Source organism: Populus nigra, chromosome 9 (genome assembly GCF_951802175.1).
Source record: "Populus nigra chromosome 9, ddPopNigr1.1, whole genome shotgun sequence".
NCBI lineage: Eukaryota > Viridiplantae > Streptophyta > Magnoliopsida > Malpighiales > Salicaceae > Populus > Populus nigra.
The window spans coordinates 6496951-6523195 of NC_084860.1; the positions used below are offsets into that span (position 1 = coordinate 6496951).

At 31.7% G+C, this 26245-nt stretch overlaps 1 protein-coding gene across 10 annotated transcripts; it reads left to right on the top strand.

The window, feature by feature from the left end:
• The first annotated feature begins 600 nt into the window (after positions 1-600).
• Positions 601-15583, top strand: LOC133703597 (probable LRR receptor-like serine/threonine-protein kinase At1g29720). Of its 10 annotated transcripts, none has more exons than XM_062128212.1 (26): positions 601-901; positions 3379-3493; positions 6962-7154; positions 7265-7336; positions 7588-7659; positions 7757-7828; positions 7971-8042; positions 8144-8215; positions 8286-8357; positions 8450-8521; positions 8665-8730; positions 8819-8884; positions 9357-9422; positions 9525-9590; positions 11204-11257; positions 11335-11379; positions 11886-11929; positions 12388-12776; positions 12870-13065; positions 13354-13374; positions 13487-13615; positions 13788-13906; positions 14023-14233; positions 14334-14577; positions 14686-14836; positions 14974-15583. In XM_062128212.1, the coding sequence occupies exons 2-26, from the start codon at positions 3397-3399 to the stop codon at positions 15376-15378; spliced, it is 3066 nt and encodes a 1021-aa protein (XP_061984196.1). In that variant the 5' UTR covers positions 601-901; positions 3379-3396; the 3' UTR covers positions 15379-15583. The 10 variants fall into 10 exon arrangements, with proteins under 10 accessions (XP_061984196.1, XP_061984197.1, XP_061984200.1 ...); XM_062128213.1 differs by lacking the exon at positions 601-901 and adding an exon at positions 3147-3289; XM_062128216.1 differs by lacking the exon at positions 601-901 and having other exon boundaries at positions 3204-3493; positions 14686-14884; positions 14974-14999.
• Positions 15584-26245: the final 10662 nt, after the last annotated feature.

Genomic DNA, 26245 nt, shown 5'->3' on the forward strand with positions numbered 1-26245 from the left:
TGGAAAAATAAAATAGAAGAGACCATTGGATAAGTAATAAAAAAAAATTACACTCACAAAAAAAAAATTACACTTTATTGAGAGTGTTCATCTGATAAAAAATTTACATTCACAGAGTATTTTCTAAAAATAACGAAACTATTTTTTATAATACATGCACAACCCACAGGTAAGTACGTAGATAATTACAATTATTGATTATTATTTTTTATAATAAATGCACAATCCACGTGTCACGAGACTATTTTTGTGATATAATAAGAGTGTTCGTTTGAGAAATAAATTTGCTCACGGTGATAATGAAGGAAAAAAAACTCAATATTGAAAGCAAATGATGGCAGAAGCATTAAAATCGAGGGCGGCTTCATTGGTGTTTTTAAACGTTTTTTTTTTTAATATATTAAAATAATATTTTTTTATTTTAAAAAAATATTTTTGATATAAATATATTAAAATATTAAAAAATATTAATTTAAAATAAAAAAATAAATAAAATCTTAATTTTTTGAGTCTATCATAAACTCCAAATAGCTTGTTGTCCTTTAGCACCTGGTGGAAAAGAGATTCTACATCAATCAGTATTTGCAAAAAAGAAAAAAAAAATTGAAGAGAACACACAAAAAAAAAAAAAAAGGCAGAGGCCAGACCAGAGGGGGAGGAGGAGAAAACAGAGAAAGGAGGAGAAAAAAAGACGGAGCAAAAAAAAGAAGCAGAGGAGATAACAGAGGAGAAAAGAGAGGGGAGAGAGATATAAACCCAGCTTTGTCTTCGTCCCTGAACTCAAGCACAATAGGCACACAAAACAGAGAATACACAAAACAGAGGCAGGGAATATTGGGTAGTCGTTGCGCGGTGGCCATCCCTTTTCGCTCGTTCATCTCCAGAACAATCTCCAGACAAGGTAAGTTTTCATCTCCCTTTCGTTCTTTTTGAATCTTCTTTGCATTTAGCACTGTGCGAAGGTAATTAATTATCTCCGCACTGTGCAATGCACGCGTGAACAAAGTTCACGCGTGATTTGCCCAGCCGGTCACTGGTTTGGGCCAGTGACGAGGCTGGGCTGACTGGGTCTTGGTGTCATATAAAATAGACAAAACCTGACTTATTAAAAAAAATATGTCGGGTCTGGGTTTTAAGTCCAGCCTGTTCAAATTATGTTAAACACATCCTTACACTTTATATATATATTTTATTTCCTTCTATGTTGATATTTGATCAAATAAACTCTATTTTAATATCAAAAAATTTTAAAAATATTTGGAGATCTTTGTTAATTTATTTATGAGCCTCTCGCATTTTTTTTTATTTTTTTATTTGTGTTTTGTATTTTTCTACTATATGCTCAATCCATAGACTATTATTATTAAACGCAAATATATTGTGCAATGTTTTTTTATTTTCATCTAAAAAGAGCAAATAATAATAAAGGATAAGTAAAAAGAAAATGACATAGAAAAATTCTTCTTCAAAATCAATTTTTTGTAAAATTATTCACTGACGTCAAAGTTAGGAATATCATATTTGTTTGGGTTTGGGCAATATTTACCAATGTCATAGATAAAAATATTCGTATGAACTGTTCACTAACACTAGAGTCAGGAACATGAGAGAAAGAATAAAAAAAGAAGACAAAGAAAAGGAGAACAAATTCTTAGTAATTTAAGATAAAACAAGCAATACAGTTTGTCTCGGGTGGGACATTTAATAGGTGATATGTCTTTTATTTTATGTAATTAGTCCCGTATCATAGAATTTCTGTTGACCAGTTAGGATTCCTAATAACCATAATATTAGGTAGCGACTCTTTGAACTAGACTTTTATTTCTAAAGAATAAGATACCAGATATATGTTTCATTGAGATTATTTTTAATTAGTCGCCGTGATGTTCAGGTATGACAAGAAAACAAGAATATTTTGATTTTTTTATGTTGATCCATTAATAATTAAAAAATTAAATATATATATTATTATCTTTGCAAATTATTTTATACAATACTATTCTGTAGGGGTGATCATTTTCAGTTAGGTTCGGTTTTTATCAAAAAAAGTAACCAAACCAATTTTTTTTTTAAAAAAAAACCGAACCCGAACCGAAACCGGGTCAAACTGACCGGTTTCGGTTCAGTTCGGTTTTTTAGGGCAAAAACCAGTTTGGCTTGCTTTTTCCGGTTTAGCTCGGTTTTGGCTCGGTTTTCTTGGTTTTGGCTCTGTTCTTTCCGGTTTTGGCTCGGTTTTTCCGGTTTGGCTCGGTTTCGGTTTGTTTTTTTGCTTATAAAACAGAAACCGAACCGAACCGAACCGAACCAGCCGGTTTTTTTAAAATTTTATTGGTTTAATTGGTTTTTTTTTTCGGTTTGGTTTTTTCGGTTATTTTTTTTCTAGTTTTCTCGGTTTAATCAGTTTTTCAGTTTTTTTATTCACCTCTACTATTCTGATGAATAAAATTTAAACTCGCTATCCAGAATGTTTTTAACTTCGCACAAACTTAAAAATCAATAAAATTCATCTCCTAATTCTTTTTCAAGATATGACAAACTATAAAAATTAGGTTCATTTATAGGCATCTGAATTTTTTAAGCTCCTAGAAAGTTGTAATTTTGTTTTGTATCTAATTCTTTTTCAAGAAATGACAAACTCACTGTAGAATTTGAACACGTGATTCCTTTCTTTCATTTGATCATACCACTTAAGATACATCTACCGGTACATTTAACAATAAAATACTATTTATATAACAAATTCTTGTCATCATTCACTTACTTCTAGTACTAATCCACCAATCCCAAAATATAGTTTTTAAACACCATCTTATTGAGGAGTTAACCTGGCAATCAATCACTACACCATTTAACAATTTTATTGATATAATTTTTTTTATAAGCATAAAATTATCAATTTATTGATAAAAATTTTACTGATTAATTTATTAATAGAATAACATTCATCAATAATTTTATTATTTATCACTAATTCCAGTAAAAAAAATTCAGTTTCTTTCTAAAAATATTTTTCGAACATAAAAATAAACCTGCTGCAGGTGTTAAACTGTCAATTATGCACCAACTAGCTATATAATTGAGTCTATCATAAACTTCAAATAATAGCTTGTTGTCCTTTAGCACCCGGTGGAAAAGAGACTGGTCTATATGTCTACATCAATCAGTATTTTAGCATGTTCTTAGCATGTCCTTTAGCACCAGGTGGAAAAGAGATTGGTCTGAAACAATGTAAACAAGGATAAATCCTCTTTCTTTCTCTCTTTTCTGAGTGGAATCTCTCTCGTTTCCAGTATGTTCTTAGCATGTTTCAAAATATCTGAGAGTTTTTCCCTGCCTGTCTCATGTCGACAAATAAAAAACTTATTCGAGCTTTTGCAGCCAATTTTGCAGCACAGGATGCTAATGATGTTTCAGCTTTGCCAAGTTATGGTGATGATTTGTTTCTGGAGCTCTATTACTTTGCTTGCTTCTGATCAGCTACATCCAGGAGAAGGTAAGAGCAACCTAGCTACCTACTTAATTAAGAACAACCTTCTGTATTACTTTGTTTTCACAGTAATATATATTCAGATCAGATCAGTGAGGTCTTATAACTATACAGCAAGTCTTTCAAACTTTTCAACTCGTTGGTAAATATTGTGAATTTTATGAACAAATAACTCAATTGATCAGCAATTTTATTTTTTTAATATTTTATTATTGTTTTATGATGCAATGACTTTACTATTAAAGATATGTGTTAGGAACTAAAAAGTACTGTAATTATAGATATTAATCTTAGTTTGATAATTTAGATTCTTCAAAATATAATATTTAAGAAAATATATATACCAAATTAAAAAAACATACAAATATCAAAGATAAAATACAATCCTTAAAATATAGGTTTTCTTTGTTACTTCTTCTTTTTTGTAATTGTTTTTCTTCTTATTATTATTTTGAGAGTAGTTTAAAAGGAATTTCTTAGATGTTAAAATTAAAGAGTAATTAAGACATATATTTAATTATATATTATATTTTAGACTTTAATAAATAGAACGAGAATAACATAAAAAAAAAGGTGAAAACTAGGCATTTTGGCCAAATGAAAGTTTCCCCTTCACTTCCTAGTATCATCTTTGTTTGAATTTGAATAACTACGTTGACAATATTTGGGCCCTCGTTGGGCTTAGTCATATCTAATTTTTGTAACCCTTTCTAACTATACAATTTCTAACTATACAATATATAGGCTCTTTATTGTTAGAGAAGCTCAAATTATTTATTTATTTTTTATTTTTTGAAAAAAAGATTATGTTTTCTTTTTATTTATTTATTATTAATTTTTTGAAAAAAAGATTATGTTTTCTTTTTGTCTTTTGAGATGATTGTTTATTTGTAAGCGTCTTCTAAACTTTTTAATAGGTACGTAAAGACAGTAATTTAGCTAGTATCTGGCTGTAATTGTCAAGCTAGATTGATTGAGATCCAACCCAATTTAGTTCAGGCAATATGCACCTTGACTCAATAGTTTATTACCAGATTATCATCTCTCGTTACACTACAATGCGAGTCGAATGCAAAAAATTTGAATGTAAAGAAATACCCACAAATTACTAACATGTTTTTTAAGGAAGAAAAGTTAATCATGTAGAATTGATTCAATATGATCCGGTCTAATAAAAATATAGTTTAACTTAAAAAACTCAAGATAATATTATTTTTTTGTAAATATTGAGAAGAAAACATATTAGATTGATTTGGATAAACTCGAGTTAACTTATCGAATCTCCATCCTAGGTCATGAAACCGTGATAACCCCATAAAAAGCAAATAAGAAAAAAATAAAAATCAATTCTTAATCAACCTAATGTTAAAGGATGAAATTGAAAATAAAATTTAATAAAAAAACAACAACTTGAGTTAACCTGGGTTAACCTATCGAACTTGAGTCATAAGACCGGATAACCTCATAGAAAGAAAATTAAAAAAAATTATTAAGATCAATTCTCAATATTGAAGAATATAATTAAAAAAAATCAATTAAAAAAAAAACAAAATCCAAGACACATGTCATGAGGTCATGATAACCCTATAGAAAGTAAATAAAAAAAATTATATATTCCAATTTCTAATAAATTCAATGTTAGAGGATAAATTTTTTTTAAAAAAAAAATTTGAGTCAACTCGAGTTAACCTTCCAAACTTGTGTCACGAGGTTACAATAACTTCATAAAAAAATGAAACAAATTAAGAAATTTAATTTCTATTAACTTAATGTTGATGGAGAAACTGGAAAAAAATATTCAATTAAAAATTAACAAAAAAATCAAGTTAATCAAATTAATTTGCAAAACCTATGATATAGATCATGAGAATAAAATAACTCCATTGAAAAAATTAATTTTTTTTATAAAACTCAATCTCTAATAAATCTAATGTTAAAAGATAAAATTAAAATTATATATAAGAAAAAAACAAATCATTATTTCAATTAAAATTGATTTGTGAGGAGAGCTTAGTGAAATACCCTTGTTTTTTTTCAGTTCTTGTTAATTATTATTATTATATAAAATAATATGAATATATAACTTTCACAAATAAAGTTTACTAATTGTATTTCTTGCATTAAACTTCAAGTGATTAATCAGTTAAATGTTGAAAGATAAAATTAAAAACAAAATTTAATAACAAAAAAAAAACAACTTGAGTCAACTTGAATTAACTTATCGAACTTGAGTTATGAGACCGAATAACTTTATAAAAAGTAAATTGAGAAAAATTATAAAGATCAATTCTCAATATTGAATGATGTAATTAAGAAAAAGAAATTCAATTAAAAAAAAAGAGAAGTAAAATCCAAGACATATGTCATAAGGAGGATAAAATTAAAAAAAAAAACTTTAGTCAATTCGAGTTAATCTTCTAAACTTGTATCATGAGGTTAGGAAAACTTCATAAAAAAAATAAAACAAATTATGAAATATAATTTCAATTAACTCAATGTTAATCAAGATACTGAAAAAAATATTTAATTAAAAAAATAAAAAAAAAATCAAGTTAATCAAATTAATCTGCAAAACCTATGATCCATATTATGAGAATAAAATAACCCCATAGAAAAAAAATTAATTTTTTTTATAAAACTCAATTTTTAATAAATTTAATATCGAAAGATAAAATTAAAATTATATGTATAAAAAAGAAAAACAAATTATTATTCCAATTAACAATGATTTGTGAGGAGAGGTTAGTCAAATTACCCTCATTTTTTTTAATTCTTTTTAGTTATTATTATATAAAATAATATGAATATATAACTTTTATAAATAAAATGTACTAATTGTATTTCTCGGATTCAACTTCAAGAGACTCGCACAATTAAACAACATTAACCAAAACTTTGCAAATGCTTGAAAAACAGTAAAATATATCTTTGGCCGTATATAACACAAAATAGCTTCTATGGGTATTTTGTTTTATATAATTAGATTCATTTATAGGCATCTGAATTTTTTAGCAACTAAAAAGTTGTGATTTTGTTTTGCATCTAATTCTTTTTCAAGAAATGACATACTCATTGTAGAATTGAGTTAACAAATAATATTTTTATTTTTATTTTTATTTAAAATAATATCATTTTAGATTATTTTTTTAATTGAAAATAATTTCATTAAAAATAAACCTGAAAAGAATGTAATCTTGAGGTTAACCTCCAACCATGCAATACAAATTTTAATCCAAATTAAATTCTGAACTGAGTAATATCTATGATGATAGGTTGATATATAACTGCGTGTCTCGAGGTACATGATGTGAATGGTCTTTACCTATATGAATCACCCATGACTACCCCAAAGAAAAACACCATCGTAATCTATTTATTATTATTATTAATAATCTAACAACTATTTGAGAATGTTTTGAATAGTGCACATTCCTCATGAATTATTATTTTTAAAAAAAAAAAAAAACCCACCAGTTGAAGCGTTAAGACAAATCGGTAAGACAGTAAACGAGGATGGCCAACTATCCTTGAAGTTCGTCGATAGTTGTCAACAGAAAGGAGTTGTTGAGACAGAACTGAATTCTGCTCCACCAAACTTAGAAGGGAACAGCACCATCGGATGTAACTGCAGCATCACTGATGATAATTACTGTCACATTACTTCATTGTAAGCCTCTTAATTACTTCACATTTTTATGTTTTTCTTTGTTATATATATATCTTAGCTTTCCCAAACTGTGACCAATGATGTCTCTTTCTCCCCTGCTTGCAATAAAGCCAGCTCAAAGATTACAGTCTTCCAGGCAGGCTTCCTCCGGAATTGGCCAACCTTACTTATGTCCAAAAAATGTAAGAACCCTTAACTAAGGACATATATATTTGGCTCATGTTTCTGCTTCGAGGCCTCAATTCTGAATCCATTAAATGATTATGAATCTTGAGATGCCTCGATGATAATTAATACTCATCAGATGTTATGTGATTATTAGTTTGCCATTGTCTGTCACAGTTTATATTAAAATTTCAAGCGTTTATATTAATTTTTGGAGCAATTTTCAAGAAGGAAAATAATTTTTATACAACAACATTGTCTATGACAGAGATTTCACTCGCAACTATCTATACGGCACAATTCCGGTGGAATGGGCTTCGATGAAAAATCTGTCTTTCATGTAAGCTCATTAATAACTTCACCCCTCTTCCTGGTTTATCTTATTTTCTATGTAAGAGTGAGCTTAAAACTTCCTTCCTAACTAACCTCTTATGCAGCTCGCTTACTGCAAATCGCTTGTCAGGAAATATTCCTGGACATTTGGGAAGTTTTACTGCCCTCACCTACTTGTATGGCTCACCTACTTGTATGGCTTGAATCTGTTATAGTGCTCTACCTCTAGTTTGAGTTATTCGAATATTGCAAGCAATGCTAGTTTACTTTGTTCTCCAATGGTTATTTCACTTTATCAAATGCAATTATAAAATATAGGAGCCTTGAATCAAATCAGTTTTCTGGTGTTGTCCCACCTGAGCTTGGCAAGCTTGTCAACTTAAAATCTCTGTAAGAAATTTTAACTAAATTCTTCATTGTGAAGACTTGCTAGAGATTTCGTTTTCATTAGTTGAAATCTTTGCTTTGATGCCGTGAATTAACAATTGCAGGATACTCTCCGGCAATAAGTTAGTGGGGACCTTGCCAGAGGCACTTGCGCAGATAAAAGACTTGAAGGATTTGTAAGCCCTCACTTATTTTCCTTGAACACAATATTTTTTTTTTATATAATTTAACTTATTCAATGTGCAGTCGCGTAAGTGATAATAATCTTAATGGCACCGTACCCGAGTTCATTGGGAACTGGACTCAACTTCAAAAGCTGTGAGATGTTTATCTTCACAAGATCTTAATTCATTCTAATGCAACATGATACACTTTATTGAGATTTTTTGTTCTTTTCGTGACTAATGAAGTGAATTGTACGCTACTGGATTGCAAGGACCTATACCTCTTGCGATTTTTCATTTGGAAAAGTTGTCTGATTTGTGAGTAAAACCACTTTCTTGTGCTGCATACCTCCTGCTGTATTAATTATTGAAGAATTCTCTTTGTGTGTGAGAGATAGGGAGAGATAAATGAAGGGAATTGAACATTTAACTTGTATTCAAGGTCTCTTACTGTTATGCAGGAGGATTGCTGATATGCCTGGACCAGAGTTTCAGTTACCTAGCTCGCCGATTGAAAGGCAATTCTTGTATGTGAACTGCTTCATAACTTTTCACAGTAAAGTTGAGGATTTGTTCTGTTCAGAGCTGTTTAACCAACCTGTAACTTGTTGTCAGGGTTCTGAGGAACATCAATTTAACTGGAACAATCCCAGAAAACGCATGGAAAGTGGAAAAAACACTGTAAGTGTGAACTTCACTCATCGCCTTACATCTGCTGCTATGCAACATAGAATTTCTTTTTATACATTTCAATTCTGCCACATTTTTTCATTATGATCTCCATTTACAGCTGGTGCGTGGGATCTGCCTGAATCATCAGGTCGTTAGGATAAGTTAAAAATCCTACATTAATATATAATCCTGGGCATATAATAACTAAAGTCCTTCTAGAGTGAGTAGTAGAATCACAACTAGCTTCTAACATAACATTGACTTATTTGCACAACCGATGAGCTCCTATGAGAAGGTAGTGATTTCAAGCAACTGCAACTCTCCAAGGAAGAATATAAATAGAGGATTACTTCAAAGAATTTAATAACCTTTAATTATGAGACATATATATTCACCTGTTTATTGCCATTATATTTACAAAGATGTAAAATCTTCTTCAGAGACTGAAGCCTAAAATTTTGTTTGCTGTAATTTCTTGCAGCGACTTAACTTTTAACAAGTTGGTTGGGGAGATTCCTCCTAATACAATACGACGACGACAGTTTACGTGAGCAATGCTAAAGTCTGATAATTTGAAATTTGGTTATTGAAATCTTATCAAGGATGGCGCAATAAATTATGCTGAAAGTATGAGTGTGGTTCTTACCAGGTTTTTGAGTGGCAACAAGCTGACTGGAACAGTGCAAGACTCATTCCTCCAAAATAGCCCAAATCTGTAGGTTCCTAAATTACACCCATCATTGGATTCAGTACTTAATTTCTATGGGTGATTTTATTGGGAAAAAATAAATAGTCAAAAAATCATTAATTATCACCGCATGGAAAAGTAAACACTAGCAATCCATCGATGTGTATGTTACCAAAAGACTCACGGATAGAAATGGTTTATCGAAAAAACTATTGCCGGTAATTTATAGATTGTCGGTGAGTCTATTGGTAATAAATATATCGATGAATTTACAGACGGACAAAGCATATAAATTTCTTCTTTTACGATCGAATACAATAAATCTAAAATAAAGACGACAATGGATAAGGAGGAGGAGGTAAGTTGTCATCGCGGGAACGTAGGGGCAATTAAGGGGTGCACATGAACTATGAGTGATCATTTTCGGTTCAGTTCAGTTTCTACCTATAAAAACAATCAAATTGAAATTTTGTAAAAAAAAAAAAAACAAAAATCGAACCGAGACCGGTCTCAGTTCATTTTGGTTTTTTTAAGTTAAAAACTGAAACTCAACTGATCGTTTTCGGTTCAATTTGATTTGATTCGATTTTAGTTCATTTCCAGTTCAGTTCGGTTATTTGATATTAAAAATTGAAAATTATATTGTTTTTTGGGTTTTTTTGGACTTTCTAATGAGTTTTTTCTATTCAGTTCGGTTTTTTGGTTTGGTTTGGTTTATTTCTTAACTAAACTGGTTCGATTCAGTTTTTTTATTTCAAGCTTATGAAATTGAAACCAAACCGAATTTTTTTAAAAATATTCTAATCGTGTAATCAGTTTTTTTTCAGGCTTCGGTTTTTTTGGTTGTTTGTTTTATGGTTTTCTCAGTTTAATCAGTTCGTTGGTTTTTTTGCTCACTCCTAACATGAACCATCCATCTGTAATCTCATCTCCATTACCAATCAACATAATTCTCCATAACCAATAGTGAGTCATCATATTTATCATTAAGATAGGTTGTCCAATCTTGTACCTGTTGGTCTAACATCACTGCGAACTCCAGAGTTTGATTGCTTAGAATTGATTGCGAGCATCCAAAAGTACTACGGGTCGTTTATAAATTCTCAGTCATAGTGTTAGAGAGTCCATACACTCGATTTCTATTAGGTCCACCAAATGATTCTCCCTCCAACCACAAATCCAGACCGATATCTAAATGGGTCAAAGGCTCATCCCTGTATCTCTCCTTCAACCGGCTGTTATATGTATCCTATTAAAAAAAAAATTTATCAAATTCAAGGACATAATAACTTAAGAAAAAAATAATTAAAAACCAACATACCACAAAATATTGAGCTCGGCTATCAACGAACTGATGCATCCTTTTTTAACGGTCATCACTCCACACATATATGTTAACAAAAAGTTTCATCAAGCTTGGATTGCATACAAAAACTATAGCATGCAATAAAAATGTTGTCAATTCAATATATTTATAAAAAAACAACAAATAAAAAAATGGATGTGGTAAAAAAAATCCTATCATCAAATGAAAGCGCGTGCATTTCTAGCGCTTGCGTCGTGAAGTTTATATATTCTCTTTATTTATTAACCATGTGGAAGTTTGTATTTAGATTTATGATTTTCTTGATCTTTTCCAGTGATGTTTCGTACAATAACTTTTTACGGTCACCAAGATGCAGCAGCAGTAACGAGTAAGGATGTTCATAAATTTTTGAGTTGGGATATTCTTGGTGATTTTGAAACTGAATGATTTGAGTTTATAAATCAGGAATAATATAAACTGGTTTCGAAGCTCGTCCAGCAATAATAAATTGTAAGGCTCTTCTTTTATACTCAGACTGCAATGTTTTTCGTATTAATTTATATTTCTGGAGATGAAATTAGCAATAGAGATTCTGCTGTATGTGATTTCAAAAAATCCCACAGGGTCAAAAGAATTCCTCTATGGAGTACTAGCAAGATCTTGTACCTATTTGCGATAACAACATATGCTATCATGAGTACAGAGTTGCAGAGACAGATACAATTACTTCAGACAAAACATATTTTGATATTGTAACTAAATAATAAACTATACTACATGTTTAAATCCTACCTAAGCAGAATAGATAGATATCCAGAATTAATTTATGCTCAGAGTATAATGCTTATCATTTTTTCAAAGAGCAAACACATCTTGAATATTTTCCTTGAGTGATACAATTTTTTTAAGCATGTTTTGATTCTGATTCAGAGGCTTTTTTCTGATACCAGATTCTTAGAATTCAATCTACAAAACCATTTATTATTCTAACATACTATAATTTCCATGATATACAGAAGCGATCTTCTTCCATGCTCAGAGATATCTCGGTGCCCAAAATGTATGGTTTTTTATTTTATTTTATTTTTTTCATAATAAGAACTTGCGCACTTCATAAAATCCGAGTGTGCCATTAAAGTTTATCGATGTACCATATTTATTTGTGTACTTCAATGTTTGAATGACATTGATGATTGTTAGCTTTTTAGTTAGATTCTATCTCGAAAAACTAATAAGGTCAATTCATGGTCACTTTGTTGGAAAACTTATACATCAAAACGTGGTTTGAAGTAGAACTTGACCACTGGTTTCACCGTCAGAAACCAAAAGTTGACAGAAGGAATTCATTGGGTTGAACTAATCTAACAATGGCAAGCCACTTGATGAAGTGTTGACCAGTGACTAATCATAGTTTTGGAGCTTTGTAGTAAACTTATTCCCCATTGATATGCTTCAATAAGTATGACAAAACGGAAAATTGAAACATGTCTAATGGTATACTAGTTTTATGTGCTGCAGATTATCGTTCATTCCATATAAACTGTGGTGGACAAGATGTAAAGAATGGGAAAATCTTGTATGAAGGTGATCAAGGTGGTGGAAGTAATGCTGCTGCAAGGAGTTATAATAGATCAGGATCAAACTGGGGATTCAGCAGCACAGGAGATTTCATGGATGATGAAAGTTTCTATGATAACAAATATACGCTTCAATCAAATTCTAATATTTCTGTAATTGACTTTGAATTGTATGCAACAGCACGTAAAACTCCCCTGTCTATCACTTATTATGGATATTGTCTAGAAAATGGGAATTACACTGTCAGACTCCACTTTGCGGAGATACAATTCACAGATGAAAAACTGTACAACAAAGTTGCAAGGCGTGTTTTTGATATTTACATTCAGGTAATTAATTATCTTTTCCTTCCGAAGAGATTGTGGATGTCCTTTTTTTTTCTTTTTCAAAGGAACCCATTTGAGTAGGAAACTTTGTTCCAGGGAATACAAGTGCTAAAGGATTTTAACTTTACAGAGGAAGCCAAAGGATCTAACAGAAGTTTCACAAGAGCATTCAACACCACCGTGACAGACCGTACCCTGGAGATCCGATTATACTGGGCTGGAAAAGGCACTACTGTCATTCCAATAAGAGGAAATTATGGTCCTATAATTTCTGCTATATCCGTATGTTCAGGTATGTTGCATGTTCTTTTTCTGCCTCTCATTTGAAACTTACAGACTTCAAGGAGTTTAATATATACAATAGAAGGACACCATTGAATTCATTTCTATTTCAATTTTCTGAGCTTTCTGGGTTTTTTTTTCCCTCCCCTAACTGATAAGATTAAACACATTTAATGTTTCTCATAAACCAATCTGCATAAGTGATTAGCCTGATTTTTGTTGTCACTGTAACTGTAAGCTTCTTCCACTCACTTCATTATCCCATCTAAGAATCTTTCCATGATCTGTGGTTTTTCAGGTTACAGAACTTATTGTGAAGGTGAGAATTGAACTGTGCTATAGTGGTCGTGTGTCTTTACAGCGTTAATGTTTATTATCCATTTGATGGGATGTTTAGCCTTCTTTGCGTTTCCAATTTTATTTAATATCAGAACCTGTGGAAACAAGTAAGAAACCTATTGTGATCGGAGTTGTCACTTCAGCAGTATTCCTTATTTTCTTGGTAATGGGTGTCATTTATTGGAAGCTCTGCTACGGAGACAAATACACAAGAGAACGAGGTATTGTAAAATCAGTCATTTCCACACACCGAGTCTACTCTTGATTTTCTAAATAATGGCGAATCACACTAAAGAATGCGCGTAGTGCATGGATATATGATTTTCAAGGATTTGTATTATTTCACGATATGTCTCCTGACTGTCATCCTCCCATACCAACTGCTACGTGCAGAGCTTAAAGGGCTGGATTTGAAAACTGGTTCCTTCACCTTGAGGCAGCTAAAAGCGGCCACTGACAATTTCAATTCAGAAAACAAGATTGGAGAGGGTGGTTTTGGATCCGTATACAAGGTTTTTCATCTAATGAATTTTTCATATAATCACAATTTTATTATTGGAATCATGCATGGGTGAATCCGCCCCAAAAACACTATAGCATTTAGATGCGTGATTGACTTCCAATGCAGGGTGAATTAGCAGATGGTACTATTATTGCTGTTAAGCAGCTATCTCCAAAATCCAGGCAAGGAAACCGTGAATTTGTGAACGAAATAGGCATTATATCTTGTTTACAGCATCCCAATCTTGTAAGGCTTTATGGATGCTGTATTGAAGGAGACCAGTTGCTTTTGGTGTACGAGTACATGGAAAACAACTCCCTCTCTCGTGCACTTTTCGGTAACCATAGTAGCATTTGTTGATAAATTTTCAGTAAAATATATATTATTTATAACACTGCATCAACTAGCAAACATGATCTTATCAACAATCCTATTAGGAGCAGGTTCCGAAACAAGTGCTCTGATGTTGGATTGGACTACAAGGTACAAGATATGTGTTGGAATAGCCAGAGGTTTAGCATTTCTCCATGAAGGATCTGCAATCAGGATTGTTCACAGGGACATCAAAGGTACAAATGTATTACTGGACAAAGATCTAAATGCCAAGATATCAGACTTCGGACTAGCTAAGCTCAATGAAGAGGAGAACACTCATATTAGCACTCGAGTTGCTGGAACTATGTAAGTTGTATTGAGACTAATTTAATTCCTGAAGTTTATTGATAGTAATACTCCTCAAGTCACTGAAGGGCACTAATTCCGCATTTTTTAAAAATATATATATTTCAGAGGATATATGGCTCCAGAATATGCACTATGGGGCTATCTAACAGATAAAGCAGATGTTTATAGTTTTGGGGTTGTCGCCTTAGAAATTGTCAGTGGAAAGAGCAACTCAAGTTACAGGCCAGAGAACGAAAATGTTTGTCTTCTTGACTGGGTAAATCATCGTCAGTCTGTTTCTGTTGCTATCCTGAATTAATGACGCGTGAGGCATCAGTTCTCAATGCAAAACATGGTACATTTGGTAAAATATCATAGCTTCCTTCTTATTTGTCTTTGAAATTGTCGTCACAGGCCCATGTATTGCAAAAAAAGGAAAATTTAATGGAGATAGTGGACCCAAAGCTGCAGTCTGAATTCAACAAGGAAGAGGCTGAAAGGATGATCAAAGCGGCTCTCTTATGCACCAATGCTTCTCCATCTATAAGGCCTGCAATGTCAGAAGTGGTGAGCATGCTTGAAGGACAGACCAGCATCCCGGAGGTGACCTCAGATCCTAGCATTTATGGTGATGATGTACACTCCAAACGTGTCAAAGGCCACTATCAGCAGGTCACAGACCAGAGTTTAAACAGCACACAAGACCTCTTTCCTCCATCTGATAAATCATGGATTGGAAATTCCTCTACATCTGCCCCTGAACTCTACCCCATCAATCCCGTTTCCATAAGTTTAAACCTAGTGAAACCTCGTCTTTAATTTGACTAAAGCCAAAGACCAGATCTTGGTATGATTATGGATTTAGACGTCTACACAACGTTTTGTTGCTTACCATCCATCTTGGTATGATTATGGATTTATATTTTATAATTCTATATATGTAAACAGTCTCTGAAAGCTATCTCCGTGGTTGTGAGAATTCAGAGCCCAAGGCACTTTTTAAATTTTGTTGCTTGTTTTTGTATGAGATTTTTTTTAAAATGGTGTCCTAAAAAGAAAAGAAAAAAAAAGTTTATTTAGTTGACCAGTGAAAACTGAAAGTTGGTATATCAATGTTGTAATTTTTTTAATAAATGTCAGTACCAGAAATTCGACTAAAACCAACGGACTTACTAACAAAATTTTTCTGTTGAGAATTTGCGATGATATTTACCGACGGATGTAAATCCCTCGGTAATTCTATCGGTCTTTACCGACATAATTTTTCCGTCAGTAACTGCCGATGGAAGTACCGATGGCCCATTTAGAATTTTGAAAAAAGAAAGCAGGTCGATGATGTGGAAGTTTTGCAGGCGATTTTACCAATGAAATGATCGAGAGATTCAAATCGGGATCTTCGTAAAGTGACGTGACCCTTTCACCGGTAAAATCGCCGATGGAATCATTGACAAAATATTTCCGTCGGTGATTCTATTAGTAAAAGTTAATATATCACCACGTTGTCGACCTTTCTCTCCCCTTCCCTATTTCTCCTTCTTCTTCCCCCACCCCCGCATCTAAAGAAACTACCCTACCCCGAGTTGCAAACACTCACCCCCCCTAAACTATCCCTTTCGTCTCAACACAAGTCATCCTTCTTTAACTTTTGTAGTGACGGCATCTGTGTTCTAATTTATTTGGATTTTGTTATTTTTTATAAGTAAATCTATATTTTTTTAACTTTAACATTAAAATGTCAATTTTATTATTATTTAATGTTTTTTTAGTATTTGTATTTTGTTAGTGTATGTACATGTTTTATTTTTTTTTCTCAAACAAACTTGTAGTATGAATGTATAATTTTGTACTTGTTATGGTTTGTTTTAGATTTTATAAAATTGTATTTGTTTGTAAATTGTTTAAACTTATGTCAAATTACTGAATTAAATGTGTTGTAATGAAATAAATAATAGCTTATTTAACGGGTCTGTTTTAAGTTTTATCAATGCTATTGCGGAGTTATAATTTCTGTAAATTTATGTGTATAAATTTGTATGGACGTTGATAGTTGATAATTGATAATGAATATTTAAGAGAAGTTCTAATTAGTTTGTTGGATAATCTCGAATTAAACCAATTTTTTTGCAAATTTTTTTACTTAACATAGTTCATTAATACATGTTGTCATCATTATTTTATAGATGTTTGATATAAGTCATAGAGATTGTTCATGGATGTATCGAGATTCACCACAAGGATTGCGGAGTATGAATTATTGTAATGGGGTTTAGGGTTTTATTAATTTTGCAACATCTATTCTGAGAAATTTTAGTGGAGGTGGTATTAGGTGTTCATGAAGGAAGTGTAAAAATAAAAAGTTTCTTTATCCAGATATTGTAACGATGCATCTTCTACACAAGGATTTCATGAAGGATTACATGTGTTAGTATGCACACGGAGAACTATTTATTCATAATGAGAGCATGGTAGAAAGGATGATTGGGTCAACTTCTAGTGTTAGCAACGTGCATGGAGTTGTAAATGACAACAGTAATCCTTACAGGAAAATGGGTATGGATGCAATGAGAATGAATCAAGGTAATGTCACTCAATGTCCAATTATAGAAGAAGAACCTAATGCAGACGCAACCAGGTTTTTTGATTTGTTGAAAGATTCTGATGAACCATTATGGGATGGATGTATGAATCATAGTAAATTATCGATCATTGCAGAGGTGTTCACCATCAAGTCAGATTGTAGGTTAAGTGAGGCCGGTTATGAAAGAATTATCGAATGGGCAAGAAGCATTTTACCTGAAGAGAACAGGCTAAAATAGAACTTCTATGTTGCTAAGCCCATGATGAAAAAGAATTATCGATTTAGGATACCAGAAAATTAACATGTGCCCTAACTTCTGCATGTTGTACTACCTTGAAAATGCTGAGATGACCGAGTGCATGACATGTGGGCATTCCTGTTACAAACCTAAAACTGGCATGGGAAAGACTCTCGTGGCATATAAGAAACTTAGATACTTTCCAATCACAGCTAGATTGCAGAGGTTATTAATGTCACCAAGGACTGCTGAACACATGACATGACACCAATCATATGATGTGGTTAATGGAGTGATGGTGCATTCTTCTAACAGTGAAGCATGGAAACACTTTAACAGTGTGCATCCTCACTTTTCAGTTGAACTAAGGAACGAGCGTCTTGAGTTGTGTACAAACAAATTCAACCCATTCGGGTCATTTGTTGCTCCCTATTCTTGTTGGCTGTCATACTCACGATTTACAACTAGCCACCGGGGATGCGTATGAGATCGGAGTTCATGTTTTTATCTACGGTGATACTTGGTTCGAGTAGTCCAAACCGGAATATAGATGTTTATCTTTGACCGTTGATTGATGAGTTAATACAGTTGTAGTCCTCCGGAGCTTTGACTTATGATATATCAAGAAAACATAATTTTCTTATGAGGGTGGCTTTGATGTAGACTATCAATGATGTTCTAGCTTATGGAATGGTTTCTAGTTGGAGCACGCATGGAAAATTAAAATGTCCATACTACATGGAAAACAACAAGGCATTCACGCTGACAAATAAAGATAAAACTTCTTATTTTGACTGCCACTGTCGTTTCTTGCTAACAAATCACAGATACAGAAAGAACATAAAGGATTTCTTTATTGGCAGAATTGAAAAGGATGTTGCACCCCCGCGTCTTTCTGGTGAAGAATTGCATAATGTTGTATTAGAGTACAGTGACATTGTGTTTGGTTTCCAATCTAGTAAGCAAAAGTTTCATGGTTTTAGTTTGACTTACAACTGGGTAAAGCGAAGCATTTTTTTGGAGCTTCCTTATTGTAAGACCATTCTCCTCCGCCATAACCTTGGCATCATACATATAGAGAAAAACGTGTTTGAGAACATTTTCAACACCGTCATGGATATGAATGGGAAGATAAAGGACAACATCAAGGCTAGAATGGATGGATATAACATTGTTCTGTAACCGTAAAAATATGGAGTTGGTTTTTGATGGGTCACGGGTTGCAAAACCCAGAGCAAGCTTTGTGTTAGAGAAAAATGCATAACAACTAGTCTACCAATGGCTTAAGAGTGTATTTTTCTGATGGACATGCCTCGAACATATCAAGGTTGGTTAATCTAGAGGAATGTATATTGTATAAAATGAAGAGTCATGACTGTCACGTGTTTATGCAAACACTCATTCCATTAGTTTATCATGATTTATTGTCAAAGGGTATATGGGATATACTCATGGAGATTAGTCATTTCTTTAGAGATATATGCTCCAGCAAGTTGCAGACAAATCATATTAAGCGGCTTGAAATGAATATCGTCGAGACAATATGCAAACTTGAGATGATATTCCATTCGTCTTTTTATGACTCGATAGAGCATCTACCCATACATTTACCATATGAGGCAAAAGTTGGAGGACCGGATATAGATGGTTGTATCCATTCGAGAGGTTAGATATTATAGATGCAATGTAATTCATAAAGTATTTTCTTTGTTTTGCTTAATTTAGAATATTTGTTTAATTCCATACAAGTACTTGTTCAATCTTAAAAAAAAGGCAAAACCCAGAGCAAGCTTTGTGTTAGAAAAAAAATGCACAACAACTAGTCTACCAATGGCTTAAGAGTCTGTATTTTTCTGATGGACATGCCTCGAACATATCAAGGTTGGTTAATCTAGAGGAATGCATATGGTATGAAACGAAGAGTCATGACTGTCACGTGTTTATGCAAATACTCATTCCATTAGCATATCGTGATTTATTGTCAAAGGGTATATAGGATATACTCATGGAGATTAGTCATTTCTTTAGAGATATATGCTCTAGCAAGTTGCAGACAAATCATATTAAGCGGCTTGAAATGAATATCGTTGAGACACTATGCAAACTTAAGATGATATTCCATTCATCTTTTTATGACTCGATGGAGCATCTACCCATACATTTACCATATGAGGCAAAATTTGGAGGACTGGTTCAATATAGATGGATGTATCCATTCGAGAGGTTAGATATTACAGCTGCAATGTAATTCATAAAGTATTTTCTTTGTTTTGCTTAATTTAAAATATTTGTTTAATTCTATACAAGTACTTGTTCAATCTTAAGAAAAAGGTTAAGAACAAAGACGCATGCTAAGGCTTCGATATGTGAGGCCTCAACATTTATCTCATACTATTTCGAGCCTCATTTGAGAACAAGAATCAATCGCGTTCCACAGCATGAAGATCGTGGTGAAGTGCCTTCTAGTGATAACTTGTCAATATTCTCTAATCCTAGACAACCCATACCTAAAAATGCCATAAGAGTAAGATATTTGTTTGAGATAGAGTTCAAACAAGCACACAATTATGTTCTATTTAACTATAATGAGCCTAGACCTTTTATTTAGTAAGTATATGTACTACTTAAACTTTGTTAAAAATGTATTATTTATATATTGTTATATCATAAACTCATATAATTTTGAAGATGATGATGATGATGATGATATCCACATCAAAGACTGTGATGGAGTTGATGACGATTCAATTGATAAAGAAGAAGAAGAAGAAAATTCTGGCTAACTATCAAAACATAAAAGTGTAAAGAATATTTAATAATGTAATATTATGGATGAAATTTTGTACCATGAAATATAATGTTCACCTCCCATGTCGGTGAAGCCTTTAAAACACCGATAGACGGACCGCGAATTCCAAGAGCATGTAATTAATGCATTTCTAACCGCGTGTACTTATTTCATAGTACTGACGGAATCACCGATGAACTTCAAAAAATCTGGAGGGTTATTTAAAAATTTTAGTGCGAAATTCAAAATTTTAAAGTGAATATACCGATGGAATAATTAAAAATAATATTATTTAATAGTTTGTCGATAAGTCCATCGGAAAAATTGCAATATAACTCGCACTGACAGCCCTTTTAGTTTATTTTTTTCTCCCCTTCGTTTCTTTTGTTTTTTTCCTCTCTTCATTTCAAAACATCTTGTTTTTTTTTCTTGTAATCTTTCTCTATAGTTGTATCTTCATCTTCAACAAGTTAAAAAGTATGTATTGTGATTCAATATAGTTAATGATTTTCTTTTTTTCATCTTTTCTTTGTTATATTAACAATATATTTTTGTTTTGTTTTTTGTTTTTTATTTTTTTTTTAATATTGTACGTAGATAAAATCTAGAAATAAACACACTATCAAGGTAAGCATTTTTCATTTCTAAAGTCTATAGTTTTTTTTTTCTAATTTGTTGTCTATTTTATTGTTTGTATTGCCATAATAATTTAATATTTTATTGAATTTTAATTGTTATTGTTGAATTTTCCTTGTAAATGTTAATTGAATATATAAGATTAAATTTAATTGTTTTATCTCAATTTTACTCTATTATTGCATAATAAAGTGTTTGATTGTTTTCATGAAATGTAATTGTTATTGATGAATTTATATAGATGTTAGTTGAATATATAGAGTTAAATTTTATTTTATTTTTCTTTATTTTATTGTTAAATTTGTATAGAAGTTAGGTTATATATATGATTTGTTTTCTTTATTTTAAAGTTAGAAACATTTTATTGTTATTTTGAAAATAAGATAAAATTGAAAAATATGAAATTTCAAGAATAAAAAAAAATCAACTAGTTTGTGGCATATATATTGTCAATATTTGAAGTTTGAAAATTTTGAGTTGTCTCTAATATAGGTAATTAGTACTTAAAAGTGCATTTTTATCAAGGTTTTATAGTATCATTTTGCACTTGAAATTTCAATAACTCCTTAACTAAAACATGTTTTATAATAACAAGTCTGATAATATAAGATACCTTTAATTTATGGTAAATATTCATCTTAAATGCAGGCATATCACATAAATGAAAGAATTGATTGATGAGTTTAAGTACTGATATTGAAAGGACAAAAAGAGGGCCAAACTTAGAAAAGAGATGTTGGTTCAGTCCAAACTGGAACACTGTTCGGTAATTGGATCATATCTGGAGCTGTAGATCTTGGATTTAGGTCTGCTTTATATGGATGGAAAGCTAAGATATAGGCCTAAAAATTTCATGGGAGTCCAAGATTTAAAAAGGCCGTTTTCAAGTCCAAATTGTAGCAACAACGGAGAAGTCTGAATCTGTCCTGCAGCCTAGACACTGTTTAGTGTTTAGCCCATATCTCGAGTTCTAAAAGTCCAAATGACCTCAATTTTTTTTTTCCTGAAAAGCTGAGATAATTTCCTATAAATTTCATGGTAAAGTTGGTTCAAATTCTGATGTTAGCAAGGATGTTTTGTTCAGACAAGAAGATAAGGATTGTCATGATCAAGTCAAGATGTGGCCACCCACTCAACAATTAGTCATCAAATCAATAGTTCCAAATTTTGGCCTATAAAAGAAGGCATTTTCTATGCATTTAAGCATCTTAGTTTTCAGATCAAGATCATGTTCTTGCTCTCTCTCTTTGTATTTTTGTAATGCTTAAGTTTTGCTTTCATTAATCTCTTGTTTATGCCTTTCATTTCCTTTACTATACTTATATAATCATGTTCTCCTCTTGTTTATCTATGTTTCTCTTATTCATAATGTTCAACTAAGTTTATCATGTCAAGGTGAAAAGGATACACTGATGGTGTAAGAATAAGTATAGTATAAACTCAACATAGACCTTAATGTTGGATACTAACATGTTTTATATTTGTTATCTTGTTCACTTTTAATACTTTGCTTGTTAAATGGTTAATCTAGATTTATGTTGTATAACACTTGGTACAACAAATACTTGACACTTTCATAGCCCAAACCGTATGGTATAACCGACACATGTGCTATGAAAGGAACTTGATTTGTTGTTAACATAAGTTATAATCATGAATGCCTGACAACATTTACAAGTATTAGCATTATTCGAATAAGATAACTAATGTAATCATGTTAACAATTTATAATCAGATTGGAACCTTCTTTGTGTATGGTTTCCAGTTGAATAATAAGAGTTTATACTATACTTGTTTGAAATACCATTAGTGCATGGATCCTCTAACCTTGACATTTATTTTTATCATTGTTTAATCCTCACATTGATCTTTCATCTTAAACTTCTCATCAACTTCTTTTTATTCTTCTTGTTCTTCTTGTTCTTCTTCTTCTTTATTATTATTATTATTACTATTACCATTATTATTACTATTACTATTACTATTACTATTACTATTACTATTACTATTACTATTACTATTATTAGTAGTAGTATTATTATTAGTACTATTACTATTACTATTACTATTATTATTAGTATTATTAGTACTATTATTATTGTTGTTGTTGTTGTTGTTTATAATTTATACAATTAACCTCTCTGTGGTTCGACCCCGGTCTTACCGAGTATTTATTATTTCGACACTCCTGCACTTGGGAGAAAACATCAATATTTTGGTCGTGTCAATAGGGGAGGTGTTTCTAAATTTTTTTTAAATAATCAAATTTGATTATGTATTTATTCGTTAAATTTGTTTAAATGCGTAGAATGAAATTAACAGCACGTCGTCAACATATGGTTGCAGCTAGTTCTTCTAACAACAAGGATGACATGTCCTTAGGAGTCGATCAAGAAGAAGCACCTGCGCTGACTCGCGATGCTGCATCTTCCAGCGCGGTTTCACAACGCAGAGGCAGTGTGCCTTCACAGCGGGGTCAATTCACCTACAAGTACGAGGCACATTGGAAGGACAACCTTTTAATGTAAGTTTGTTTTAGTTTTTTTTTTTTTACTTATAACATAATTTGTGAACTAATTAATATTTCATTAATTTTGTTTATTTTCAGGTTCACAAACATTGAGGTCACCCGAGTAATAACATCGACGTTTAAATCATCGATGAAGATTCTATTATTTCAATAGAGTCAAGTTTCCAAACATCCTGATTGAATACCTTATATCGATGCATGGTTTCGAAGATTTGAGGTTGGTGTTAACTTCTAATTATATTTATTTTTAATAAATTATTATCTTTATTTTAAATAAATTATTTATACACAGCACAAATTCAAGTGGGATAGTGTACATGATAATGTTGCAAGGAGGGTATGGGAGAATCATGCGACAACTAGGTAACATCGAAAACTATATGATATTTTTAAAAATATATATATGTTTTAAAATCTAATTTATTATTATGAAAGTAGGTTACGTGGCAGTTTGAAAGGATTTCAGGCCGCCATACATCCCGGAGGATATATGGCCGCTATATATCTAGCATGTGACGTCTGAGCAGTTCACACGACACTCACAGTTCGGAGCCGACAATTAAAATCGGCAAATTCATGGTTCAGTGACCACGCACACCAGCTGCTCTGTTCCGTTCACTACACTTATGAAGCGGATGGTAAAATTAATTTTAATAAAATCTATCGTTAATTAATTTGTTGTTATTTATAAATATATTTAACTTGCAACATTTTTTTCTTACAAGCTAAGTCACTTGGGCATAAGCCGAGCCCATTTGAACTGTTTATGCAGACGCACATGTGCAGTGAAGACCGCTAAAAGGGGGTGCAACAGTTCATCGAAAACCGCTCTCAACACTTCAAGGTATGTTCGTTCAACCATTTTATTTCATAAGTTATTATTTTCTTAAATTAAATATGATGAATTCTTTTTTAATTTTCAAGAGACATATAATAGTCGGTTGAGAGAGAGATACGAGGACAATCCTTCGACCCACCCGGATTTTGATTTGGATTTGTGGATGAAGGTAGGATCATCTGGTGGACCAGATAAAAATTGGGTGTACGGACTCTCTAACACTACGTATGGCCAATAACTTGCGAGCGGCCTATAGTGTCTTAACCATTGGAAGCTTCCAATCAGTATCGAGCACCCAGTCTGAGGAGATTGTGGCCTTGAAACAACAATATCAACAACTCTCGGTGAATTATGAACAACTCTGCCAGCTCGTCATGGACATGAGATAATAGATGGGTAGTACGTGTGCGCTCTTTTTTTAGCTGTATGGTCCTAGAAACGACCAGTTTCCTCCTCCTCCTCCAGCTCCACCATTATTCTAGTTCAATTTTTTTTTTTGAAACACTTTAAAATTGTAATGAATATTTGGATGAATATTATTTAACTTTATTTTTATTTTTATATTTTTAATGTTTTATACAATTTTATTTGCTTAATTGGTTTTTTTTACTATTATTCTATACAATTTTATATTATTTATTCTACGCAATTTTATTTTTAAAAATATTTTTAAATTATAACCGATGGTTTACAAACGAAATTATTTCTTCAGTATTTTACATAGAGTTGCAAAATATTTACTGCATATGTAACAATCACTGACGTTTCTATAGACGGAATGAGTCCGTCGATATTTCACAAAGAGTTGCAGAATATTTACTGCACATGCCACACAATCACCGACATAGTTATTCCGTCGGTAACTTTACCGATGGAACTACAGACGGAATGAATCCGTCGGTATATTTTCAGCATGAATGTTTTTTTTAGCTCATTTTCCATTTGTAAAACCATCGGTTTTTATTTTATTTTTTTATCGGCAGAATTAGTGACAGAACATGGAATTACCAATGAATAGTATTCTGATGGACTTATTCCGTCGGGGATTTAGTCGGTAAAATCTTTACCGACGGATAATATCTGTTGGTAAAACTATCAGAGTAACTAACAGAGTTTGGATGAAAGTGCTTAATTAGAATTCTTAATTGAGTTGGTGTATTTAAACAAAAATAAAATAAAATTCATGCATTTGAGTGATAAAAAGGTGTAAAATTGGTGTACTGTTAATGCAATTATCCCTTGTTTATGTTGTGTTATAATTTTTCTTTATTTGATTTCTACAGCTTGGATGTTAGTGAACAATGATGATGTACAATTTAGACCTTAAAAGTTATATTTTCATTGCCCTTAAATTTTTTAAACTTTTCATAGTTTATATTATTACTGTTCATAGTATTGGATGTTGTTCGCATATTAAATGGTAGGACAATTTTGTATAATTTAATTTCTAATTATTGTAAAAACAAAATTAAAATAACAAGAATTAAAATTGATATTGATAAAAATTATTGAGTGCATGAATACTCATTATAATATATTGTGTTGACTTTGTGTGTTTAGAAATTTCAAGGTAGTTATGGAAATCAAGTGGTAAGTTGTGAATTATGAAAAGTTGTATATGCAATGCAATGTGGAAAATATTAGCATATTAAATAAAATTAAAGATTTGACTAAGTTATAAGACTGGGAATGAGTCAAATAAAATAAATAATACTTTAACTAAGAGAAAAATGATGCTAGTAAAAGTTGTAATTGTGTAATAATGTCAATGTAAGGGTTATGAGTCAAGCTGACGGTAAACTTTGATGTAAAGAAATCTAATATGGTATTGTGTATTATTGTAAAACAAGGAAATTAATATATAAGATAATGGAAATAAGAAATGGACGAATTGAAAGGCGTGAAATTAAGGTAAGGTATAATGAAATGTCTTGATATCAATTGAACAATGACAACATGAATGTGAATTCATGAATTTCAAAATTTGTAAACTGATGTTTGCATCTTTCTTTAATAAATAGAGGCACCAGTAATTGAATCCTCGAACTAGATCATTAGAAGGAGCCAGTAGATGATCT